The sequence below is a fragment of the Pleurodeles waltl genome, chromosome 3_1 (assembly GCF_031143425.1).
Source record: "Pleurodeles waltl isolate 20211129_DDA chromosome 3_1, aPleWal1.hap1.20221129, whole genome shotgun sequence".
Lineage (NCBI taxonomy): Eukaryota > Metazoa > Chordata > Amphibia > Caudata > Salamandridae > Pleurodeles > Pleurodeles waltl.
This window is the reverse complement of record NC_090440.1, coordinates 239,480,753-239,501,023: the sequence shown is the minus strand read 5'-3', so window position 1 is coordinate 239,501,023 and position 20,271 is coordinate 239,480,753. Positions and strand designations below refer to the sequence as shown.

At 42.7% G+C, this 20,271-nt stretch overlaps 1 protein-coding gene across 4 annotated transcripts in view; it reads left to right on the top strand.

Moving 5' to 3' along the window:
* CPEB1 (cytoplasmic polyadenylation element binding protein 1) overlaps positions 1-20,271 on the top strand; it is a 376,131-nt gene that overhangs the window by 301,166 nt on the left and 54,694 nt on the right. For all 4 annotated transcript variants that reach the window (XM_069222313.1, XM_069222312.1, XM_069222314.1 and 1 more), the window contains 2 exons: positions 15,681-15,817; positions 16,562-16,760. In XM_069222313.1, coding sequence (XP_069078414.1) covers positions 15,681-15,817; positions 16,562-16,760 — 336 coding nt within the window. The remainder of the gene's footprint in view (positions 1-15,680; positions 15,818-16,561; positions 16,761-20,271) is intronic.

The following is a 20,271-nucleotide window of genomic DNA, read 5'->3' as shown; positions in this document are numbered from 1 at the left end:
ATTCAGATACACAAGCACAAAGTAGTTATACGAACAAATCCTAAGTTCTTACCAAAAGTCCTATCACAGTTCCACTTGAATCAAACAGTAGAACTACCAGTGTTCTTTCCAGAGCCAGATTCTGTAGCTGAAAGAGCACTACATACATTAGACATCAAAAGAGCGTTAATGTACTACATTGACATAACAAAACAAATTCGAAAAACGAAACAATTGTTCGTTGCTTTCCAAAAACCTCATACAGGAAACCCAATATCCAAACAAAGCATTGCTAGATGGATAGTTAAATGCGTTCAAACCTGTTATCTCAAAGCAAAAAGAACTGCCTATAACACCAAAGGCACACTCCACTAAAAAGAAAGGTGCTACCATGGCCTTTCTAGAAAACATTCCAATGACTGAAATATGTAAGGCAGCCACATGGTCTACGCCTCATACGTTTACCAAACACTACTGCATGGATGTGTTAACAGCACAACAAGCCACAGTAGGACAAGCAGTACTACGAACTTTGTTCCAAACAACTTCAACTCCTACAGACTGAACCACCGCTTTTGGGGAGATAACTGCTTACTAGTCTATGCAAAGCATGTGTATCTGCAGCTACACATGCCATAGAATGGAAAATGTCACTTACCCAGTGTACATCTGTTCGTGGCATGAGACGCTGCAGATTCACATGCGCCCGTCCGCCTCCCCGGGAGCCTGTAGCCGTTTGAAGTTGATCTTGAACATTTGTAAAATTGTAAATATATCCCTTTAAACCACATTATGTACATACATACTTACTCCATTGCATGGGCACTATTACTATAATACACAACTCCTACCTCACCCTCTGCGGGGAAAACAATCTAAGATGGAGTCGACACCCATGCGCAATGGAGCCGAAAGGGGAGGAGTCCCTTGATCTCGTGACTCGAAAAAGACTTCTTCGAAGAAAAACAACTTGTAACACTCCGAGCCTAACACTAGATGGCGGGATGTGCAAAGCATGTGAATCTGCAGCGTCTCATGCCACGAACAGATGTACACTGGGTAAGTGACATTTTCCGTGTGTGTGTGTGTGTGTATGTGTGTATATATATATATATATATATATATATATATATATATATATATATGTGTATATATTATAAAATTATAGTGTGTGCTATAGGAAGCCTGTATCATTTGCACCAGATTCTAAATCTGGTAATTCACTGCTATATTGTAGCATCTGTTAACTAGTTGCCACTTCATAAAGGCCTTGCAGGGAAGGGTGTCTGAGCTTAATTCAGACTAACAGTGCTATACTGACAGGCTCTGACAGGAAGGGGATAAAAGGCATTTTTGGAGTTGGTTAAGAATGTCCGATAACATAACTTTGTACATTTTGGGTCACAAAGTCCTTATGTATGGCACATCTGTTGAAAGCAGGGGCAAATGATTGTGGGGACCATGCATAACTAAAAATTCTAGAGGGGCAAAAGTGAATTAGAGATGTTGTTCACCACTGGGTTTTGTCAGTGATGTAATGGATAACTTGAGCTTTGCACTCAAGGTCTGTCACTCTGAACCTTTCAGTGTAAAAAAAACTTTTTTTTAAAAACTCCCTAATTACATTTTATTACAAGATCCTAGCAGACAAGCCTGCCAGGCCTTCCAAAGAGGTTCTAGCAGAATTGCAGTTCAAATCCTCTACCTTTATGGATTGTCAAGAGGGAGTGGTAACCAGCATCAATCTTTCCTTAAAGGTATACTGTAATAAAACTACAAATGTTCAATGAGTTATCACTAGAATATAATGCTTTACTAAGCATTTTATAAGGCTTACCATAGTGGAGTTTTTTTTTAATCCGGATTCCAGTGTTAACCAAAACCCTTGCCTACTAGGGCAATCTGAAATTTAGTGTAACAAAATATCTGCCTACGGGCTCTCAAGAGTAACAATCTACTCTTGAACGTCTTGCTTTTAAACACCCACTTTTTAAAATAAAGAACCCAGGCTTACTTGCTTTGTCATAAGGTTCTATGATAAACCACACTTGGAATCTAAACTTTTTCTAGTGAAGAAATGAGGCCTGTAGCCTTTATTTATTAATCTATAATCAACACAGGCCTTCTTGAGGGTGCACAAGTTGTAAACGGTCATTCTTACTTCATAGTTATAAAATTAAAGTGCCCAGCATCAAAATCATTACTTACTGTGGTAATCTGATTACGTGCAACAGAATACTGATCTACAACCTTGTAACAGTGTGATAATCCACTGTTATAGCCTGTTGGCTTTAACATGCGTTTCACAATAATTAAGCCAGGCCGACTGCTGTCATAACTTTTCATAATAAACAAGACTGGCTATGGTAGCAGACATAATGTTTCACAGTGCACCAGTCATGGTCTCATACTGTTATTTGGTTATCACCATAGGCAGCTCTAAGTTACTGTTGGGAGTGCAAGCTTTCCCGCAGGGCAACCACCAGACAGCCATAAAATTGCAAAAGTATACAAACTTACCATTTGCAAAGCAGAATGCTATATTTCCTAAGGGGGCCTAACTAGGATTATGCAATGCAAAACTTCTTTCACCATGGTTTGTCAGAGATGGTAGTAAACACCCAAACCCTTGCCTACTAGAGTAATCTGAGATCCCAAATAACAAAATACCTGCCTACTTTAGCAGAGTAATAACTATCCATCCTTAAAGGACAATTATCTGCATCATATGCTTTTCACAATAAGTAAGGCCTCATGGCTTTCATAACATTTCATAATAAAAAGATCAAACCTATGGAGTGTGGCTCAATTCTCAATGAACTAAAAAGGTTTTTAGCCTTTAACATTGTTTTGACACCATAACTAACACAGGCCTGTTCAAGTGTATCTAAACTGGCAACCATATTGCATACAATATAAAATTACAATTATGTAAAAAAGTAGTTTGCAAAACGGTATGAATACCCTCTCAATCAGTCCTACCAAGAATCATCACAGTGAATCTCCATGGCTTGTCAGTGAGTGACCAAAACCCTAGCCTACTACGTTAATCTGCGAGATTACATGTCACGAAATACTCGGATTACTTGTCAATAGCCTGCAGCACAATGCGATAATCTAATTTTTAAGGGCTACTTCATTTAATAAATGCTTTTTACAATAACCAAGCTAGGCTTACTGACTGTTACAAATTCTCATAAGCAGATCAGACTTGTAGCATCTGAAGTAAGATATTCCAATGCACCAATCAGTCTTGCAGCTCATCACGATCATTTACTCAGACCTATGATCTTGAACATAAGCTTTCCCCTCATGGCAGCCATCAAGCATACAGTCATAAAATTGCAAATGCAGGCCTCAAAATTGACTCGTCCAGTTGCTATGGTGAGTCCTATTTTATCAAGTCTAGCTATTGTTAGACCTACTTCCCCCTTCTGGTGAGTTGTCAAAGAACAGGTGTTCTCTTCAGTCAAAAAGTGAAGAAGCAGTACAGACCCAGTTTCGTGTCACTGCTTCTGTGTTCAAAAGCAGAGGTGAAGTCATTTTGTCTTAAAATTAATGTTCCTTTTGACTGCAGAGTTCCAGGATTTATCTGTTTTTCCTAGAACATTTAAATAGCAAAGTCAACTGCACAACCATTTCAAAATATATTTCAGTAGTTGTGAAAGCCCATTGTACTTTTGTGTGATGAGAATATTTTAATAGGATGAAAACAAATCACAAAACTTTACCTTGTGATGTGCAAAGAATAAATTGTTTCTGGAACACAAACTCCAGATTAATACGCTATATAATTATCAGTGAAGCTGCAAGTTAGTGGGAAGGCTTTTGGACATTTCTTAGAACTTTTATCTGAAAATGAGTGACCACATCAAGCTTTAGTAATGTTTAAACACACACTTAATAAATACAAATCTTGGCCTTCTGTCCTGGTAGCAATGCTATTAGTAAACTGAGGCAAGTAAGGGATCATGTGTTCCCTATATGTGGGCTAGATTATCTTTATACATGGATCAAACGTTTGGTCTGTTTAATTTAACTTTGTACAGCAGAAATGTTGAGCTTCCATATTTGAAGGTAGACTCATGTGACAATGAAGAAAAAGATGACTCTTTAAACTAAAATATTTGCCTACAATCACAATGTGACCTTTTTATGGGTCAAGTACATTAGTTATGGTCGCGTAGATTCAAGTTATCCTAACTGCAGATCTAGTAAAAAAAAATGAAAAAAAATTTCAAGGCCTGAAGTATATGCCAAATACTCTATAAAATGGATAGAGGTTAATGTGTGATTTTCATAATAAATGTGAGGCCTACTTTTATCAGAACACTCCATAACAAACAGATCAGGGCTTTAAGCTTGATCATTTGCTTACAGCCATTTCCATCCCTGCCCTGCTTTGCATAAGGTATGCCAGAAGCCTAAAAGTGAAATCAGTACTTTATTTAGTGGTAAGCACACACCTTCAGCCCTGTCAAATTCTGTACTGCAGGGCACTCACATGTGGCTGGAGCCCAAGTAGTCCCTTAGTTGTAATCTGCAAGCTTTTAGTTGATCACAAGGTCTGACAGCTGCTCAGTCAAACCAGACCAAAAAACAGTGAAGGCCATGGATGGGCTTCACTCTCTACCTTTTTTTTTTTTTTTTTTTTTTTTGGTCAACCCTTCACCGATTGCAACCCTCCCTTTAATAAACCTGGTAGGCAGTCAGCGTACTGGCTGCAGCTCATAGCTTCCCCAAGCTCTCAAAAGCAGAATACTGTAACAAGAAATGTTCAACTTGGTATGGAAATGCAACACATCACTACATGTATATAGTCATGAATCGATTTGTGTAGAGTACTTACTGATTTCAATATCCCAGTGCAACTTTAGCTTTGAAGTCATGTAGGGCAGCTCAGGCAATCACCAAGAACCATAAATGCCAGGACTAGATTGAGTTCGGTCTGCCCAGTGCATGACCCTTTCCTTGCTTGTTTGAGATGTGTTGCTTCTATGCATTCATCCATATTGAGTTCAGAACTCAACATACTACCCAGAACTGCCACCTAACCCTTTCTCAAATCGGAGCTCTTGGCTTAATTTGTGCCAATTAATCAGCCACCTATCATTTAAGCATATGAAACATGAGGGTTTTTGACCTATTCACGAGTTCCTTCAGCACAACCTTGAGATTGGAGCCCAACTTAAGGTCGCTCCTGGAAACTGAACTGTTCAGACTTGTCTTTTACTGACTTGGCACTGGAAAGGGGTTGCAATCAGACTCTGGTTATTTATTTTTTCAAGTAAAACTCTACAATGGAAGTTTGACCTACCATTCATATACATAGATTTATTTCTTTTTCTGAATCTGCCTGTTGGGAGAGCTAAAGTAATCAAAATGAGAATGCTTTAGAATACGTTTTAACAGATACAAGCTTGTATTCCTATATGGGATATATTAAATTGCAAGAAAGTTTAACAGTGTCATCCTGTAACTATGCCAGGGGTCTCAAGTCTTTTCTGTAGTAAGAGCTACTTACTTTCAACCCGAAGTACTATTAGAACTGTTGTACTAGTATGCATATCGGACAGGATGACCTAAGCGACCACTCCGTGTAAGCTAACAGCAGTGGTCACCTTGGTGCCACAAGGTTGCCACCGGACATGTTAAAGGCTTTATCAATTAAGAATATCTCTACCTGCACTTTGCATAACCTCAGTTGGTACCAAGTTAATAAGTGACCTAGGTCTCCCTGATGCTTCATGGTTTACCACTCAATTATCCTTTAAAACGAAATATATATAATATATATTCGATGGCATGTGTAGCTGCAGATACACATGCTGTGCATTATCCAGCCATCCAGTGTTGGGCTCGGAGTGTTACAAGTTGTTTTTCTTCTAAGAAGTCTTTTCGAGTCACGAGACCGAGGGACTCCTCCCTTTCGGCTCCATTGCGCATGGGCGTCGACTCCATCTTCCATTGTTTTCTTTCTGCCATCGGGTTTGGACATGTTCCTCTTCGCTCTGTATTTCGAATCGGGAAAGTTAGCTAGTTATCGGGAAAATTTGACGGTATTATTCGTGCTCGGTACCAGTTTAGTGTTGGCACATCGACACAGAAAAAAAAGCGCTCCGGCGCCCCTTCGGGGCTTCCACTCTTCAGCGGGTCCTGGACGGCCCGACCGCGTCCATCTCCAAACCTCATGGACCGGACCCCCTTCCGTTTCTGCCCAAATTGCCACGCAGAGTATCCTTATACAGACCAACACTTGGTCTGTAATCTGTGTCTATCACCGGAACACAGAGAGGATACCTGTGAGGCCTGTTGGGCATTTTGATCGAAGACACTACGCGATCGAAGAGCTAGAAGACTCAGATGGCGTAGACACCGGCCGAACAGATCGACATCGAGGAAGAGATTCTCCATTCAAGACTGACGAATCCGAAAGTGAGCAGCCGAATGCGCAGCAACAAACTGTAAATCAGCCCCGGCAAAGACTCACTCGAATTATAAAGGCCAAGGGGATGCCATTGCAAACAGGCCATGGCTTAACCCGAAAACACGGTGACCAAACATCGGCACTGAAAAAGGCCTCCCAGCAGCCGAAGACATCCGACTCTGGTCGCGATACCGGCTCCGAACCATCTTGGCACCGAGAGTTCGAAACCCCCAAAGTCAAAGGTTTCCTCGCAGCCGAAAGACCGTGCCAAAATATGCAGCCTCGGAGCCGAAAACACGCTCCTATACAGAAGAGCACGGCCTTTCCAGCCAAATGCAAGGGCACAGATTTGAGCAGGAACTAGGCATGGGAGAGCCAGACCATACCCAAAGGAGGCTGCACATACAGAAAGACGGGGAATATTCAAACTCTTCCTCCAATAAAAATGAAGTGAAAGCTAGCATTCCAGGAATCGGAAATGCGGCAAAGGTGGCAAGAGACCAGACACCACCAAGGGTTTCGCCACAGCCTTCACCATTGTATTCACCACACCTGTCCCCGGTAGCGACACCCCCAATGCAGTCGCCAACACACTGGGATGACCCAAGATGACCCGGATGCATGGGACTTATATGATGTACCGGTCTCAGACCATAGTCCCGATTGCTACCCGGCAAGGCCGTCACCACCTGAGGACAGCACTGCATATATGCAGGTGGTATCAAGGGCAGCTACTTTCCATAATGTAGCAATGCATGCAGAGCCCATAGAAGACGACTTTTTATTTAACACCTTGGCATCCACTCACAGCTCTTACCAAAGTTTGCCAATGCTTCTAGGCATGTTAAAACACACCAAACAAGTGTTACAGGACCCAGTAAAACGCAGAGCCGTCACGCCTAGGGTGGAGAAGAAATATCAAACCCCTCCCCCCCCCCCCCCCACGGATCCTGTGTTTATAACACAGCAACTAACACCAGATTCGGTGGTAGTGGGAGCAGCCAGAAAGAGGGCAAACTCCCACTCCTCAGGAGACGCACCACCGCCCGACAAGGAAAGTCGGAAATTTGATGCAGCAGGCAAAAGGGTAGCAGCACAGGCAGCCAATCAATGGCGGATTGACAATTCTCAGGCTCTACTGGCTCGCTACGACAGGGCACACTGGGACGAGATGCAACATATCATTCAGCACTTGCCCAAGGAATACCAAAAACGTGCCCAACAGGTTGTTGAAGGACAAACTATTTCAAACAACCAAATAAGGTCTGCGATGGACTCTGCAGACACAGCAGCAAGGACAGTGAACACTGCGGGAACCATTCGTAGGCACGCATGGTTACGGAGCTCGGGTTTTAAACCAGAAATCCAGCAAGCTGTGCTAAATATGCTGTTCAACCAAGAACAGTTGTTTGGGCAAGAGGTGGATACGGCAATCTAAAAGCTCAAAAAGGACATGGACACGGCCAAAGCCATGGCCGCGCTCTACTCCCCACAGAACAGAGGCACTTTTAGAAAGCCGCAATTTAGAGGGGGGTTTCGTTCCCAAACCACAGAGCCTTCCACCTCACAAGTCCGACCCACATATCAGGGCCAGTACCAAAGAGGAGGTTTTAGAGGAACATACAGGGGTGGACAATTCCCAAAGGCAAGAGGGAAATTCCAGAGCCCAAAAAACCCTCAAACCAAACAGTGACTTCAATGTCACAAACCCCCACCACTCAACACCAGTGGGGGTGGGGGGGGAAGACTTACCATATACTACCACAACTGGGAAAACATAACTACGGACGCATGGGTCCTAGCCATTATCCAACATGGTTATTGCATAGAATTCCTACAATTGCCACCAGATGTGCTCCCTAAAGCACACTATGTCCAAACACTTAGACCTGTTACAACTAGAAGTCCAAGCATTGTTACAAAAAAAAGCAATAGAACTAGTACCCAACCATCAAAAAGGAACAGGTGTCTAATCCCTGTATTTCCTAATTCTAAAGAAGGACAGAACGCTGAGACCCATATTAGACCTCGGAACACTGAATCTTTACATCAAATCAGTTCACTTCCACATGGTAACACTTCAAGACTTGATTCCCTTGCTCAAAAAACAAGACTACATGTCAACATTAGATCTGAAGGATGCATATTTCCACATACCCATACATCCTTCCCACAGGAAATACTTAAGGCTTGTAATTCAAGGCGTGCATTACCAATTCAAGGTGTTACCATTCGGGATAACAGCCCCAAGAATATTCACAAAATGCCTTGCAGTAGTAGCCGCTCACATCAGGAGACAGAACATGCACGTATTCCCTTACTTGGACGATTGGTTAATAAAAACCAGCACTCAGCAACAGTGTCTTCTACACACACAATACATGATTGAAACTCTACACAAACTAAGGTTCTCTAAATTACCAAAAATCACATCTACAACCATCCTAAATACAATACTTGGGAGCAACACTCAATACACAAAAGGCAATTGCCACTCCAAGCCCACAAAGGGTACAGGCGTTCCGCAATACAATATTAAACATACAGCCAAACCAACACTACCAAGTGAGGTTTGTAATGAAACTTCTAGGCATGATGTCTTCATGCATAGCCATCGTCCCAAATGCAAGACTACACATGCGGCCCTTACAACCGTGTCTAGCAACACAATGGGCACAGGGTCAGCTCCAAGATCTAGTGTTGATAGACCGCCAAACACACCTCTCACTTCAATGGTGGAACCCTATCAATTTAAACCAAGGGCGGCCATTCCAAGACCCAGTGCCTCAATACGTGATCACAACAGATGCTTCCATGATGGGGTGGGGAGCACACCTCAACCAGCACAATATACAGGGACAATGGAACATTCAACAAAAACTGCACATAAATCACTTAGAACTGTTGGCAGTGTTTCTAGCATTGAAAGCATTTCAATCACTGGTAGCCCACAAACAGATTCTTGTCAAAACAGGCAACATGACAACAATGTATTACCTCAACAAACAGGGAGGGACACACTCCTCACAACTGTCTCTTAGCACAAAAATTTGGCATTGGGCAATTCACAATCAAATTTGCCTAATAGCACAATAAATCCCAGGTATTAAAAATCAGTTGCCCGACAATCTCAGTCGAGCTTACCAACAAACACATGAATGGGAAATTCATCCCCAGGTCCTACAAACTTAATTTCTACGCTGGGGAACGCCACATATAGACCTATTCGCAACAGAAGAAAAAGCAAAATGCCAAAACTTTGCGTCCAGGTATCCATATCCTCTGTCCAAGGGCAATGTGTTATGGATGAGTTGGTCAGGGATATTTGCTTACGCTTTTCCCCCTCTCCCACTCCTTCCTTATCTGGTAAACAAATTGAGTCAAAACACTCGAACTAATACTGATAGCGCCAACCTGGGCTCGCCAACCATGGTACACAACACTGCTGGACCGGTCAGTAGTACCTCATATCAAGCTACCAAACAGACCAGATCTGTTAACTCAACACAAACAACATATCAGACACCCGAATCCAGCATCGCTCAATCTAGCAATCTGGCTCCTGAAGTCTTAGACTTTGGACATTTAGACCTTACACGAGAATGTATGGAGGTCATTAAACAAGCTAGAAAACCTACTACAAGACATTGTTATGCAAACAAATGGAAAAGATTTGTTTATTATTGCAATAATAATCAAATCTAACCACTACATGCTTTCGCAAAGAACATTGTAAGCTACTTATTACACTTACAAAAATCTAAACTAGCATTAAAAAGAATCATACCCCCGAGAACACCACCAGTCTCCTCATGGAATCTCAATATTGTGTTAACACACCTCATGGGACCACCATTTGAACCCATGCACTCTTGTGAGATGCAATACTTAACTTCGAAGGTAGCCTTCCTAATAGCCATCACATCTTAGAGTAAGTGAAATACAAGCATTTACTATACAAGAACCCTTTATACAGATACATAAACATAAAGTAGTTCTCCGTACAAATCCCAAATTCTTACCAAGTTATATCACCATTCCACCTAAACCAAACAGTGGAACTCCCAGTCTTTTTTCCACAACCAGACTCAGTAGCCGAAAGACCCTTGCATACGTTAGACATTAAAAAAGCACTAATGTATTACATTGATAGAACAAAAGTTTTGCAAAACAATTGTTTGTAGCCTTCCAAAAACCTCATGCAGGAAATCCAATATCCAAACAAGGCATTGCCAGATGGATAGTGAAATGTATTCGGACCTGCTATATCAAAGCAAAAAGAGATCTACCGATTACACCAAAGGCGCAATCCACTAGGAAAAAAGGCGCCACAATGGCTTTTCTAGGGAATTTACCCATGACAGAAATCTGTAAGGCAGCCACATGGTCTACGCCTCATACATTCACAAAACATTACTGTGTAAATGTGTTAACACAAGAAGCCACAGTTGGACAGGCTGTATTACGAACATGATTTCAAACAACTTCAACTCCTACAGGCTAAGCCACCTCTTTTTGGGGAGATAACTGCTTACTAGTCTATGCACAGCATGTGTATCTGCAGCTACACATGCCATCGAACGGAAAATGTCACTTACCCATTGTACATCTGTTCGTGGCATGAGGCGCTGCAGATTCACATGCGCCCTCCCACCTCCCCGGGAGCCTGTAGCTGTTATAAGTTGGATGAAAACTGTAAAACTTGTAAATTTGTAAAATACTTTTTAAAACCCATTATGTACATACATACTCCATTGCATGGGCACAATTACTATATTCACAACTCCTACCTCACCCTCTGCCGGGAAAACCATCTAAGATGGAGTCGATGCCCATGCGCAATGGAACTGAAAGGGAGGAGTCCCTCGGTCTTGTGACTCAAAGACTTCTTCGAAGAAAAACAACTTGTAACGCTCCAAGCCCAACACTAGATGGCAGGATAATGCACAGCATGTGAATCTGCAGCACCTCATGCCACAAACAGATGTACATTGGGTAAGTGACATTTTCCATATATATAATACATTTTTTTTTTTACAAAGGTCCACATTTTTCTCAAAACAGCTTGGGAGTTCTGAAAACACTTATCTCGAATACGGGCGTTTCAATTTTAGTGTACGTCTATTAACTTAGACTAGCAAAAGTTTCTAATTTAGTAGGCTGGGCTGCACACAGAGGTACATAAAGGCATCTGGAAAGCTGACAGTAGGGCACTAGCTATTCTTGGAGAAGCCCGGGTTATGCTTTACCATTTGCAAAAGTCTGTGTACTGTGCCTGATAACATACTTTGATGCCTTAGAAATGAGTACTGTGGCAGAGTTGACCTTCAAACTTTTCCTAATTCTATTGCCGATTTAAATTCCAGATCCGAAAACTGACGCTGCTCTAATTTCATGGACCCTTGCATCAATATTTTCATGTTGCAAGGGAAAAGTGGACTGGCTTGATTGGTTCCTGTACGAAGGCCATAAGCTTCATGGTTTCTAGAAGCTTGCCTGAAAGGATTGAGTCCAAAAGGCAGTACCTACGTGGTGGTTGAAAGACTAAAAGTAAACGGTTCAAATGCAGAAGCTGCTTATAGCAACCACTAAAGTCTAAGGCCATGTGATCTGTTACTCGCTTGTAAAACCTATCTGCACCTTGGTGTGGCTTTTTTTTTGTGGTTATTTTGCTGTCCTCATTAACTTTTGGAATTTTGCTTGGCGGAAGTATCCTTTTCAGTCTGGAGTTAGAAGTTTATCTTTTTGCCCTGCAAAGCTTTATTTTGGAGGAAAATGTTTTGATTAACAGTATTTAATTCCAGAAGTAACGTGTTCTGCCTCGGTGCAATAATTGTTCCACAAACTTCACCAAATGCAAAGTCACTTGGATTCACCCTGGGCACGGACTGACTGGTATGGCGCTAAAAGTCTGCCCCAGAAACGGACCTAAAGGCTGTTGTGCAAACCCTTGTAATAGCATCTGTATTAATGCAGTCCCCCATAACACCCCGAGACTCTAGGCTCCTCATGGCATCCTACCATGCCGCATAGGGCTGCCCCACCCTGATGTAACTTCACTGGCTCCTCTTGGTAGCCTGTCTTCAAAACCAGCTGCAGCATCATTGAAGCATCACGAGCGGTACTCTGCCGGTTTGTTCTGTTGACACTCACCTCCTGTGGTTCGTGGCACTTCTGTAGGTAGGACAAAGTAAACAAAATAATAAATTGCATCAGGGCTTCCCCTCAAGTACCCACGATCTGAAGTTTTTGGCACCAGCTTGACCATGGTGCATTTTGGCACACATCTGTGCCTTAAAAAGAAGAAAAAAATCCCGACAAAACCATTTTAATCCATTGCCGGAACCCAGCAGAATTGCAAAGTTCAACTGGCCTGTATTCTGTACTTTTGATTTATCCATAAATTTGATTTTATGCATGTTTGGATTTTTTGAATTGGATAAACACGGAGCTTTTTTAAAGATTGGTTCGGCTGACAAAGCTGCTAAACTTTACATTGAAACCGTCATCAGTCATTTTTTTCCTTTTGTTCTTGATGTGCTGAACATTTGAAAAACTGGCCGTCTTCTTGGGCATACCCCCGTACCTTTAATGGTGCTTGACATGACTAGGCTATCGCTCCATATTGATAAGCATACTAGGGACTCCAGGATACCCAAACCTGTAAAACATTTTCAAAGAATTTGATTTTCAGATTTGTGACTTAATAAATATTGCAGTTTCCTTTACTTTTAAGCGGAAGGAGTTGTACCTGCCCCTTACAATCTGTTTATGCTAAACAAAAAATAAAAAACATTATTGCCAATGTGATCAAAGTAACAAATCTAAAACTCTGGTTTTCTATGGACCTTTTAGCATTAACCTTCTGTAAAGGTTTCGAATATCATAACTTCAATCGTTCAGATTAGTAGATGGCATTCTTCCAGGATTCTAGCAGTGCTGTTATAATTCATAAAGTGTTTTATCAGCTTGCATGCTAGGATGTGTCCCATTCTAGTTAACAGTACCTAGGTGCAAGACTAAACCACCTGCAATGCAAATTGCCAATTTACAGTTGCAAATTGGCTAACGTTACTTTATCCCAAGTACTCCGAAGACATCTGAATATTTGAGGCATTTTCTTTGCAAGCTCAGTACTTGCACGCCTTCACCTTCTATTATTTAGTGACCTTATATACTAAGGTCAAACATATGCAGAAAAACATTCGAATACTGAGAGAATCTGTTTTTTACCGGCAGGTTGCACTGGATTAATTACTACCTAGTATGGCTCCAAAGTTTGTCGATGCCTTGATTTTTGCCTCTGGAGCTACTTGCTCCATTCATTCTAGAACCGCGCTTTTTCCCCCGTGTGCCAAGATAATGCTTTGCAATACCTTGGTGACAACATGCAGCGAGTACATGCTCCCAGGCCATTCCATACAGCATAATCTTGGCTGGAAATCCTCGGAGACATCAATTGTTAATGGCAGGCGGCTTGTTAATCAAAGGCTCGTATGTTGCACACTGGGAAGTGTGCTCTCATGGGTGGCAAAGTTAGAGACTTGTGATTTACAAGCCGTAACTTTGATCTTGTTCCACTTGCATAGCTCCTGACAACTGCAGCAAAATCTTACTTGTCTCTTTTTTTTTTTAACTTTGGAGTTTGAAAAGATTGATCAAGTCGCAGCTTTAATATGCTAGTCATTAGAACAATCATGGCTTCCACTTACAAAAAAAGAAAGGGAAAACCATACAGCGAGCAAACAAACCTTGTTTCAACTAGCTGTCCGGAATACGCAGTGCCCTCGCCACTTCCCCAAGAGCACAGTACTCATTTATACAGATGAGTTACCACCAAGCGGCCTATCTGAACAAAAGGGAAGGCAATTCCCTGGGGGACATCTGTCCTTTTTTTGTTTTTTTTTATCTATACACCTTGGCGCTGAAACATTTTATATTGGCTCTTCTCAGTGTCCCCAAGAGCATCACAATTAAACACGCAATTGTGCTGAGGTGCTTGCCCGTCAGCGTGGGTTCCCTAGTACGGAGGGACAGAGGCTGGAATAGTACAAGGTTTGCTGCGAAATAATGCTTTCTTTTTAATTAAAATGTTCAGATGTACAGGTGGCGTTCACAATCTTTCGGGACTTAAAATCAAAGCAGATGTAATATCCCATAATTCGGACAGAATCGAGGGTTGTATTATATTTAGATCATACAGAATCCTTTAAAACCTTTGCATACGCTGTGCATGGTATCAAAGCATACTCCAGACCACTTTAACCTGCTGGGTTCATCTGTTGAACTGGTACGTGGTATACATTTGACACAAGGTCTTTGAATAGAATGTGATCAACTTTTCAGGGCATGATTTCTGATCACATTCGTTTAGGTCCTGCAGTCCAACTAACCATATAGTTTGTAATCACGTGCATAACGCTAAACGGTGGACTAAGTCATTCACCGTCGTACCTTTCCTACTCCTGCTCATTATTACAAGGCTGTCTTCATATGTCTGCCCTACCTTCCTTGCTGTATGTAGCTACGCTGGCTAGATGAGGGCATAAAGGACCGAGACTTGAGTAATTGAGGGTGGAACTATAAAGCTAGGTGTCGCAGTTCTGGGGGCTTTTTTGCTAGTTATGTGCAACTGTCTTGGAAGGCTTGCCAATTAGTATAAAGTTTGATCGTGTACAAATTACTACTTTGCATCAGTTATTCAGTTATTTTGTGTATCTGGGTTAGCAGTGGGTTTCATGAACCAGTCATTTACTAAAATTTGTATGGTCTTCTGTTTAATGCAACATAAATATATTTTTGTACCCTTTCTGCTTAAAGTTAAATTCACCAGTAGCTTAAGTTGGAGGCATGTTTTAGAAAAGATTGCCTGGCAAACCTTTCCCATTGGGCAGAGTTATTTCCTTGCAAGCACATGCAAATTAGAGTTTTTATTGTCTACTAGTTGCTTGTCAGCCGTTATTAACTAGAATGTAGAAGGGAATTGGGTTAACAGTAAATCTCCAGTGGTTAGTAGTTGATATGCTGTTGCTATAAATTGCTGACTTTCTTGATCAAGAACCGAGACGGGCCATGAGTAAGTGCCAGGTCTTAAGCTTGAGCTGAAAACTTGTTGGACTTTTTGCTGTAATCACTACTTAACAAATTATCAATTGTCTCGATTTCATGGTCGGTTTTGAAATCCTATTCCTAGAGCAGGGGGGTTCTGTATAATTTAGTGAGTTACTTTGATTATTAATGGTATTTTGGACTAATCGGTGCTTTCTTTGCACAGGCTATGTGTATTTGGTGTTTGAATCTGAGAAGTCTGTTCGGGCTCTTCTGCAGGCCTGCACTCAAGACCTCCTTAGCCAGGATGGCTTAAGTGAGCACTATTTCAAGATGTCGAGCCGCCGGATGCGTTGTAAAGAGGTAAAGTGTATTTCCACATCCTTGACTAACTGCTCAGTTGCAGAATATCTGGTCCTAGACATGTTAAAATTAAACGTTTCGATATCGAATCGTTTTGAAACTGCAGTTAAATAGATTGAGAGTTTGGAGAATTTATATACCTGTTGGCTAATGTGACCAATCCCTCTTGAGTGTTCATGAACTTTAGACTTACATTTTTTTTTTTTTATAAAGCCTTTTGTTATGACCGCTATATTTTTTCTGGCGGACAAAATGTGAGGTTGGCACCCCCTTTGGACAGGCTGGTCTAGCCACCTAACCTGAATATAGCTTAGTGTTAGCAGAATTTTCTGTGCAGGGTCCATGACCCATGTGACTGAGCTAGCAACACAACACGAGGATGGACAGTGCGGAAACTTTTCAAGCACACCCGTCACAGATCTGGGTTGAATCTTTTTTTTTTTCTTTGCTCACTATGCCACCCCCGTTTTGACTCGGCTGTATGCAAATCAGTTATGACCATGTGCCCCATGGAAACAGTCCAGCCTGAACTGCCAGGCCCTCCCTGGACTGGAAACACATCCTGGGACTGGTTTCGAGCATCACCCCCTCTTCAGCCAGGCTAGCTTGAATCCAGTGGCACAGTGAGGACTGGGCCCCCCCTCGGGGCATACACTGGCCCACTAGGGTATGTGACTGAGCTGTCAAGATTTCAACATGGGATCTAGATAGTTACCACTATGCATCTTTGTTTTCGGTTTGCAGGTGCAGGTAATCCCCTGGGTCTTGGCGGATAGTAACTTTGTGCGAAGCCCATCTCAGCGATTGGATCCTAGCAAGACTGTGTTTGTGGGTGCTCTGCATGGCATGTTGAACGCAGAGGCACTAGCTGCTATCATGAACGATCTCTTTGGAGGAGTAGTGTATGCTGGTATCGACACAGACAAGCACAAGTATCCAATTGGTAAGTTCTAGATTCTCTTCCTTGAACAGTGATAAAAAAAATTTAACAATGATTTTGGAAGGGTTAGTTCCAGTTTATCGAAACTGGTCATGGCAGTTTGATATTAGTCCATCTGCGTGTTTATCTATTGATGTGGTGGCCCTCAATACAGCGTTCTTTATTCCAGTGAATTTGGACATTTGTAGGCAGCTCAAGTGGTTTTGATTGGGGAGGTTAGCTATTATTTCTAGAATGTTATACCCATAATGTAATATGAACCTTTAAAGGGGGACAACAGGACTCCTCCTTTCACTTTTTACTTTGAACACGTTAGATTGGCTAAAGATTCTGTATACTTCTAGAGGTGACAGCCCCTCTATCATTGCATATGGAATGAGTCTAAATAATTGACACCTACCGAATTCCTTTGTACCTGATCAGGGCTTGTTTTTTAGCTTACATGGCATGCGACACATTTTACCTTCGGTTAATAGCTAATGGCATGTTAAATGTCCAGAGATTTCTTGAGTTATTTTTTTTTGTGCTAATTGAGCAGTTAAAGGTTAGTAATTTCCTGTTTGCTAAAAGCAAAGTTGTGTAGTGCTTGTTTAGTTATTTTATAGTGCTTAATAGATGGGCAGCATGTTTTTGGGGTCTTTGGGAAAGTTGAGAGATGTCAAGGATCACTATGGTCAAATGTGCGTCAGAAGTTTACTGGGGGTTACCCAGTGCCACCCACCCTCAATTACTTGGGAGTGCATGTGATGTATTAACTAACAGATGAAAGACGTTTGCACTGTAACCTGGCAGCTCTCAAAGGATGCCAGGCTGGCACGAGCCAGTCATACCTGCGTGTCTGGCATATAACTGATCAAGTGAACCTCGGCCTACTAGAAAATGCGCTGAAATGCTACTGGCTGTTTAGAGTTAATAAAAGCTCCTCCAGCAAGTCACACTAGTCTGTTTTATAGAAATTCATCATGAAGAGCATGGTCTGTACTATTGCAGCCAGAGGGAATACATTGTAAGTTGATTATTAGTTCCAGATTCCTTACCTTTTTTTAGGTTACAGGCATCAGGTGATCTGGAGAATTTTGTGAGCAATACCCTTGCATACAGGCAGGTGGTGTCTAAATCAGTGTTTGTCGGCATTGTCCATGCCAGATATGTTGCAGTTCCTATATAGGCGCCACCCCAGTGTGCTGTTTTTTCTTTTTTTCTCGTTTTTTTCCTTTTTGTGCAGCAAGCGCTGATCTGAAGAGAGCTACCCCTTAGTCATTTTTTGACTGGCTTTTTTTCCTCCGAAAGTTTGGTGGCGATTGAGTTTTCAACTGCTGGTGCATCGGATGTCATTGAGGAAGACCAGGTTCAAGTCTTGCAGTGCTTGTCATTGGGTGAGATCTGTGACAGATCCACCCCCACCTTGTGTCTTTGGTGCCTCTCGTGCGACCACAACCCAGTCATGCTCAGCATCTGAAGACATGCATCCGAAGGCTTTGAGGGAGCAGTCCTGAGGCTGATGGCAGCCCAATGCTAGACTCTGCAAGTCGGTCTTGCTTAAGAGGAAGGTCCCAGGATCGGTTGCAGAGTCCCCCATTGTCTTCATCGAACTCAGTCTTTTGGGGTGAGCAAGTAAGTCGAGGCACAAGAAGTCGAAGTGTTCATATTCTCCTCGTTCGTTGGCTGATCAGAAAGCAGCAGTGTTCTAGTCTTTGCTCTGCAGAGCCTAAGCAGATGGTGCCTTCCAGAGTTTCTGGGAGCTGGAGCAACTGAATTTTACAAGCTCATGACCCTCATTATTGGGCAGCAGGACACTGCTGTAGCACCTTCTGGCACCTCAGTTGCAAGGGGGGCCAGTGGCATTGTCCCTGGTGCAGAGGGGCTCCCAAGGATTCAGCCCTGGATCCAGACGTCCTCTGTTGTACCACTCCAGCCGATGCTCCCAGCGCCATCCACACCCATGGGCAGCCGCATCCCCCCCCCCCATTTTAATCGGATTCTAACACTGAGCCAGATGCAGATGCTGGCAGGAGCCTTGGGTCCTAAGTCAGAACCTGAGCACCTTTCTTATAGGCAAAGTTACAGGGATAAATGGGATAGGTCCCTGGACCCTTTAGAATACCAGCTTCAGGGTTAACCTATGGACTGGCAAAGACGTGGGTGAAACCAACATAGTGAGTACTTCTCTAGATAATGGCATGCTTACTCCCCTTACTGTGGCTATGGGAGCTTCCTATACCTTGGTGGGGAGGAGGGCAGCTGAGGTCCTGGACCTTGAGTTAACTTTGGTGGCTGTCAGGACAAATCGCCAGTCAGGTGCTTACAACCAGGATCTTCCATCTCTGAACTCAAGCTCCTGTTTAAGGAGTCTCACAGATGTCCTACAGCGTGCCAAGCCCAAACCCAGCACAGGGGCTACTGCGAACAGGATAATTGCCCGCCACAGTCTTTTCAGGGGACCCAACTTTTCTGACTACACCCCACCCCTGAGCACTTGGTTATCCAAGCCTGAGCCTCCCAGGGCGCATTCCCTTCTACACCCTTTGATAAGGAAACCAAAAGGTTGGACTTAGTGGGAAGATGTCTTTTTCCCCCAGCCTTGCATTGAAACACCACATGCCTTCAGGGCTGCTGTTCCCACCTGCTGTGGGATATAGTTGCTAAAGTGCTGCCACAGGTCCTTGAGGAGGCCTGGGCTGTATTTAGGTTGTTGCCAATGGGACAGTTGAAGGAAGGATTTGCCATTGTCTGACCCACTGGCAATCCATGTCAGGCAGGTGAGTTTTGCAGATAATCTGAAGGGGCCCCTTCCTCCCCTTCGAGACTACCTCTCCATCCATGCCACCATCCTAGGCAGTCTTCCACTATCATGAGTGGCTGAAGTCTGGCTCGTTCCAGGCTGTCTCCTACCTCCAGACTATGGCAGACCTCCTGCATTTACTCTTAACTGTGCCAAGGTCCCATCTGATTCCCTCTCTGACTTTCATCAGAGCTGTGCTGGGTATAATTTCGGGTTTAGCCTCCTGAGCAGCGAGTCCAGGATATTCAGGTTGTTTCAGTTTCTATCCTGGATTTCAGTGAGAATGACACAGGCTACTGGGCCTTCTGCATCCTGCTGGTGACACATGCTAGATGGTGTTAGAAATGGGGACTCTAATTGACAGTCTGTTTGCATCCTGTCCAAGTAGGGACCCTCACTATAGTCAGGTTAAGGGAGATACCCAGCTCAGATAACCATTGCTTATCCCCGAGGTAGCTTGGCACAAGCAGGCAGGCTTACCTCAGAAGCAATGTGTAAAGCATTTGCACATAACACACAATAATACAGCGAAAACACTATGAAAGGACACCACCAGTTTTAGAAATAGCCAATATTTATCTGTGTAAAACAAGACAAACCAGAGAAATCCAACATACAGTAATAAAGATATTATTTTTTCAAGAATTAACTTAAAAATATAGTTCCTTGAAGTTGATAGCTTTGTTTGAGACTATCACAGCATCATGAACAACGAATCCAACAGTTCAGTCC